This window comes from Equus quagga, chromosome 2 (assembly GCF_021613505.1).
Source record: "Equus quagga isolate Etosha38 chromosome 2, UCLA_HA_Equagga_1.0, whole genome shotgun sequence".
In the NCBI taxonomy this organism is placed as follows: domain Eukaryota; kingdom Metazoa; phylum Chordata; class Mammalia; order Perissodactyla; family Equidae; genus Equus; species Equus quagga.
Genome location: NC_060268.1, coordinates 175,239,640 through 175,245,975, shown reverse-complemented (window position 1 = coordinate 175,245,975; position 6,336 = coordinate 175,239,640). Strand labels below are relative to the sequence as shown.

At 60.3% G+C, this 6,336-nt stretch overlaps 1 protein-coding gene across 1 annotated transcript; it reads right to left on the bottom strand.

The window, feature by feature from the left end:
- Nucleotides 1-973: 973 nt before the first annotated feature.
- HMX3 (H6 family homeobox 3) lies at nt 974-2,675 on the bottom strand. Its single transcript, XM_046652182.1, has 2 exons — nt 2,276-2,675; nt 974-1,650 (listed from the first exon to the last, which is right to left on the bottom strand). Exons 1-2 carry the CDS (start codon nt 2,673-2,675, stop codon nt 974-976), a joined length of 1,077 nt encoding a protein of 358 aa, XP_046508138.1.
- Nucleotides 2,676-6,336: the final 3,661 nt, after the last annotated feature.

Below are 6,336 nucleotides of genomic sequence, written 5' to 3'. Positions count from 1 at the left end.
TGACCGGGATTACACAGTGAAAACGCCTGCTTCTCTCGGTGGAGGTAGAAGCAGGGCTCTCAATTTTGTACAATATTGCACAGGTCAAAAGTACCACAGCAACTGCAGAACAAAAAGGTAGGGGCAGATGATAAAAGATACAGGTTGGGTTTTTTAAATATTGAAATCTCTCTTGCAAAACAGTAACACCAGTAATGTTAATAATTTACCAACCAATGGAATTCCCAAAATAAAGGCTACTAATAAATAAGACCACTCACGCCAGGCCAGATGTGGAGCCGTTTCAATAATCTTTTGGCTGTCTTGTCTTTTCCCTTTAAACACTTAATTAGGGAATTCTTCGGCCACAAATAGAGATGAAGAGGTCAATTGCGACAGACCTCTGCCGGAGAGAAAAGCGGTCTGAGTCGGGATTCTTATAAGAGGCTGATCAGACTCCGAAAACTGGGGAGGAGAACGGATTGGGAGCGGAGAGGAAGAACCACACCCAGAAACCCAGAAACAAAAGTACTGCAATGTGAATTTTCTCCCTTTCTCTCAACTTCTGAAAATAGTTCTATAGAAAATGAATAAACCAGAGGGGTTCAGGCTTTTGCGCTTATTTTCCTTTTATAAAAATAAAACCCAAAAAGCCAGAGCGCAATGCAAATTTGGGAGAGGGTTGCACATTTTACAAAAGCTTGCAGCCGAAATATTTGACCCGGGAATTTTGTCTTTTTCCTGCTCTCTCTTAATATAAACCAAAACCAAAAGTAAGAGGGGAAGCGCCTCAAATCCATTAGGGGTGAATTGCACGAAAATGCATTGCAAATACTTACAAAACGCTACCGACTGGGGGAGGGGAGGCCGGGGCAGTGCGCCGAAGCCCCGGTTCCCGAAGGCCGCTGGACGTCTCGGCGCCCTCGGCCCGGACCAGTCTCCTCCGGAGTTTGGGAAGGGGGCCGGGCGCTCCCTTCCCCTCCCCTCTCAGGCCTCAGACCGGCCGTAGCAGCGGCACGGACGAGACCACCGGGTGCGAGTAATAGACGGGGTGCGGGAAGGTGAGCAGCGGCTGGCTGACGGGCACCGGGGCCCCCGCGGCCGCGGCCGCTGCGCCCTCGGCCGCCGAGTTCTCGTGGTAGAGGATGGGCACCCGCACGATGCGCTGCGCCGCGGCGTGGCTCAGGTTGGCCGCCTCCAGCTCCGCCGCCAGCTGCCGCTTCCACTTGTTGCGGCGGTTCTGAAACCAGATCTTGACCTGCGTCTCGGTGAGGTGCAGCGACGCGGCCAGGCCGGCGCGCTCCGAGCTGCTCAGGTAGCGCTTCATGTCGAAGGTGGACTCGAGCTGGAAGACCTGGCTGCGGGAGAAGACCGTGCGCGTCTTCTTCTTGCGGCACGCGGGCTTCTTCTCGGGGCTCTCGGCGCCCTTCTTCCAGTCCTCGGCGCCCGGCGTCGCCGCCGCCGCCGCTCCTACGTTCGCCCCGGCCGCGCCCGGCGTCGCCTCGCCCTCCTTTTTGCCTTCCTCCGAGTCGCTCTCCTCCAGAATGATCTCGTCCGGGCTCTTGGAGTCCAGCTCCTTGTGGTCGGGGTCGGCCTTGAGCAGCGGCTCCGGGGAGTCGCGGTCGGTGCCCGAGGCAGGGGAGGAGTCTCGCAGGAGCGCCTTCTCCGAGGCTGGGGAGAGACAGACAGACGGACGCACACACACGCACACGGACATCGCCTTCAGCAAGGCCTGGCACCTGGGCGAGGCAGGCTCGAGCCATACCGGCCTCCTGGCCCGGGCCTCGAGGCCTCACCGTTCTCGCTGACCTCCTCCTTCCCAGCTGGTCTAGAATAGGGGCGCCGCGTCCTGGGATCCCCCTCCTCCCGAGGACGGGCGACAGAGCCCCGGATGGTGGCTGCACCGCCGCCTCCTTTCTTTCCCTCAGCTCCCTGGCCAGGGGCCCGGGAAGAGATTCGCCTCTGGCTTGGGCCCGCCCGGGTCACTCACTTCATCCAGGCCATGTCCCCAGTCCCAGCCGCCAGAAGCCTCCCCATTCGTGCTCCAGGCCACTTTTCCCGGGAAGCGCCATGCCCGGGGCTCCAACTCCACTTCTTTTCTCACCAAGTGGGATTGGATTCCCGGGGAGCGCAACCCAGCGCGCGCGGCAGGAGATGCAAGCCAGGGCCGGAGGAAGTTAGCCAAACAACGGGTTGGAGGATGCAGGGGTCCCAGGTCTGCGGTGGGAGGTAGCAAGGGGCGGGGATGGGACAGGCGCGCGGGGAGGACAACGAAAGTTCAAAGAAAGGTCGGTACCTTCGGGTCTCGGGAGGTGGCCGCCGGCGGGGGTAAGGGTGTAAGGGTACCACCAGGCCGGGGAGCGCTCCAGGTAGTGCGCGGGCAGGGCAAACCTCTGCGCCGGGATCTCAAAGCGGGGGAAAGCCAGGTCGCCCACCTGCGAGAACGCGAAGCCCGCGGCACCTTCCAGGGCCCCCTTGGCCGCAGCGGCAGCAGCGGCGGCGGCGGCGGCGGCGGCCGAGGCCGGCGCGAAGAGCGTCCGTGGGGGTGGCTGAGGCTTAGGGGGCGGCCGGTGGTGGTCTCCGTTGAGCAGGTTCTTGATGGAGAACGGGGACTCCTTGGGCGCAGGAGGCGGGGGTGGCGGCGGCGGGAGCTGCGCGCTAGCGGTGCCAGGGGCGTCCGGCCCGGGCTCCGGCATGGTCCCCTCTCCTCGGGGTCCCTGGGAGGGAGGGAGCGGGACAGGAGGGCGGCCGGGCGAGCAGACGGGCGGCCGGAAATCAGACCATAAAGAGAACTCAACTACGGGGCGCAAAGTCGGGGGCCGCCCCGGGCGCAAATCCAGCGGCGGGAGGGCGGGGTGAGGACCTGGCTGGGGCGGGCTCGCATGGGGGAGGGGTCCTGAGGGGCGGGGAGCGGCCCTGCCGCGGCACCGAGGGAGCGAGGCGGCTCGGCGGCGGCGTGGAGCTCTCGGGGAGGAGGCGGCGAGAGCAGTCCCCGGCTTGGGGCTGCGTCAATCCGGCGCCGGATGCTAATGATGAAATCAAAATGTCATCCAAGTTAAATGCGGGGAGTATACGGCGATTGGGCGCGTACAATGGCAAATAGGATTAGGCAGGCGAAGGCGCAGCGGAGCCCAGGCCCCGCAGCCGCCTCCGCCACCGCCCCCTCCTCGCCTTTCCTCGGATTTTGGCGCTTTGGCTTCGGGCTATAAGAGCCCGCCTGTTATTGGCTTTATATAGTCCAATTAGGCAGCAAATGAGGACAAGCCTATTAGCACAAAAGGATATTGGCTCCTGCTAAAGAGGCGCTTGGAGCGCTCCGGCGAGCGCAGGAGGCGAGCGAGGGACGCGGAGCCGGCGGCGCCCCCGGCCGGAGCGCAATGACAGCCGCGGCGCCCGGAGCCCGCGCCTCCCTCTCCCCCCTGCAGCTCCGGGACCCGCTTCCAGCCGCCTGGCCTGCGGGAGGGGGAAGGGGCGGGCCAGGCCCGCCCGGGTCACCTCGGGGTTATCCGCGCTCGCAGCTGCCGCTCCCCCGCCCCCAGGGGCTTGGCAGGGGCCCGCTGCCCCCACGCAACTGGAGAGCCACGCAGCGCCGGCCTAGGAGGCAGGACGCGACCTCTGGCCCGCGGCGAACTCAAGACTTTCTTACTCTTTGGGGTCCGGCGGCCTCAGCATTTTCCCCAAAGCCTGCTAAGGGTGCGGCCACGAAATGGGAGTTTTGGGTTCCCTACCCTCGTCTGGTCAATAGGAAGGGAATCCGGGTGTAAGTCCTTGCACTGCATCAGCAGGGTCAGGAATCCGCGTGGCCTTGGACTTTGGCCTTGGGAAACCGAAGAGTGAGCCTTCCCGCGGGAGCTGGAGTGAGTGTGCGTCTCTGCGCACCCGCGTGTGTGCGCGGAACGAGCTGACGCCCGCGCGTCACTCGGCTGGGCGGCTGGGGCCGCCGAGTCCCGGCACCGACGGCTACGCTCCGAAGGGCCCTCCTCTCCTCTGGCCGCCGGGGCCCAAGGCTTGCGAATCAACTCAGGGCCAGCGGCCCCGAAGACAGCACTTTCTCCCGGGAAGTGTCTCCGGCCGGCGTTTGGAGCTGTCTAAAGCTTTAACGAGGGCAATGCGAACCGAAGGCACAGCAGTGTACCTTCCTCGGCCGTGGCCGTGGCAGCGGCACCTGCAGCACGTCCTGACGGCCGCTAAGTCCCTAGAGAACCCTGTTGGGCCTCTGAGAGCCAGCTGGGCAGAAGGTCACTCGACTTCATAGACTTTAAGAACAACTTCCAGGTTGCATGAGAAGCCCGTAAGATAGGCATTTAAGACTCTAGATTTAAGCATCCAAAACATCAGAATTGCTCGTGGGATCCCTTCCTGAGGGCCAGCTCCCTGGTCAGAGAAAGTTGGCCAAGTGGCCATCACTCCCTTCCACCTCCTGTGAGTTTCTGTACACCTGAGGTCTTTCTGTGGCCCCTTCGCTGCCCCATCCCCTTCCTTTTCTTTAGATCAGCCCTCGCCTAACTCAAGTCCGCCCCCCATGGGCAGGTGCGACCGTTTTGGTTCCCCAGTTGAGAAGTGGACATGTTTTATTTTCCCATCTGGGGCTTCAGACCCTTCCCCACCAAATTTCGATAGGCACATTTAATGCTTCTTTTAGTAAACATTGATCTATAGCAGTAAACCCTATTTTTGCTTTGGGAATCTGGAAGATTTGTAAATGGTCCTTCTGTAAACAATTACTATTCTCATTATTAGTTCTCCCTTGAGTTTGTACAGGGCTTTCCTGGAATGCAAAATGTTATATTATCCAAAATCTTAGTTGAAACCAATCACAGCCCTGAGACTCAAGCAAGGTGGGTGTCACACTCAGGTTTTATAGTTGGAAACGGGCTCCCGGAGAGGAGGCGACCAGGCCAAGGTCACCCAACCGATGCTGACACCCGGAAGTCATTTTCTCCGCAGCTGCGGAAAAAGCTCTATGTGCGTGATGTCTATACAGATTCGGTGGGCACTGCCCACCCTCGCCGGCCACGTGGCCGAGGGTGTGGCGGAGAGGCCCCTGCGCGTGTGCGGGCGTGTTGGGGGAGCTTTCCAGTACGAGGCCGACGCGTGCAAACTTGGCCAAAGTTCTGACGCGTGGAAGCCACCTTTAGACTGAGACAAGCAGAAAAGTTCATCTCCCGGGAAAAAGAAGCGCGTGGCAGACGGTCGCCGAAAACTTCTGGCTGGGGAAGGGTGCTCTTGGCTGACAGCAATTCGGGGACTAGACCCAGATGGCAAGGGGTCCGGGCTGGCAGGGGAAGAGTCCGGGACAGCCTCGCCTGCACCCTGCGGCGCCCCTACCCGAGCCTCACTCTCTCTTCTTGTCCCAGATTCTCCCGGTGTCTCCCCTCCGAGGGGATGCGCAGGTGCACTGGTGTGTATGTGCACGCGTTTTGACCAGAAAGAGGAGTTTCTCGGGCGTCAGCACCGCAGCCCATCCTCTGAGTTTCGGGGGTGCTGGGCTTGAACAGCCAGTTGCACAAATTAAATCTTTCGAGCAAGCTCATGGATATGGGGCCGGGAGCGCCGACACAGCCCTTCACTCGCCCTCTGGCGAGGGGTGTCGCCTGCGCTTACCTGCGCCCTGGACTCCATTCAAAGTCAGGCAAACAGCGCCCTCTATGGGACGTCCTCAACCAAACCGCTGGCTCCGCGGCGGGAGACATCACAGCCCCGGCGCAAAACATTTAAAAGCCGTCCCGATCTTACTCTTCTGGCCACGGTTAGAGAACCTTTTTGTCTGGATTCCAGAAGAAACAGTGAAATCGCCTGGAGATCTCTGCTGATCTTTACCTGGCCACCATAGGAAATGATCTCGCCTGCCTCTCACCCTCTTCCCCTCCTATCCTGCCCCTCTTTTAGGGCCCACTTGGTTTCCACTTGCAACTGATCCCCGAGGTGCCCATCCTGTCTGCAGGCTAGATGTGAGCTCCTGGAAAGCACAGGGCTGTGGCGCTGTCTTATGCGTCTTCCCAGGACTCCTCGCACAGTGGGCCAACCAGTGGTGCTCAGCAACCGCGTGTGTTAATGCCTGAGTGAATGAATGAGTTCACAGTTCTCATTGCAGAGGATTTGCCTGGTCGATTAGGGGCCTTCAGATAGCCTGTTTATACCCAAAAGCAGCTTTTAAAAAGTTTAATAAGAAGCTGAGGTCTTTTGATGATGCATTATACAAAACCTAAAGAAGCCCCAGCGAGGGGACCTCTGGAGGACCCCTTCACAGGCTGATCCAAGCAGGATGGGCTGTGCAGAGCTCAGGGGCACACGGAGCAAAGAGGCAGGGGGCCTGGAGAACACCAGTGATTAACACCCAATTTTTACACAAGAGAA

Bases quoted from the DNA above. Each gene is read 5' to 3' on its own strand.
- HMX3 (XM_046652182.1), bottom strand. From the start codon at position 2,675: ATGCCGGAGCCCGGGCCGGACGCCCCTGGCACCGCTAGCGCGCAGCTC. The intron at 1,651-2,275 runs GTACCGACCTTT...GTCTCTCCCCAG, and splicing joins CCACCTCCCGAGACCCGAAG to CCTCGGAGAAGGCGCTCCTG.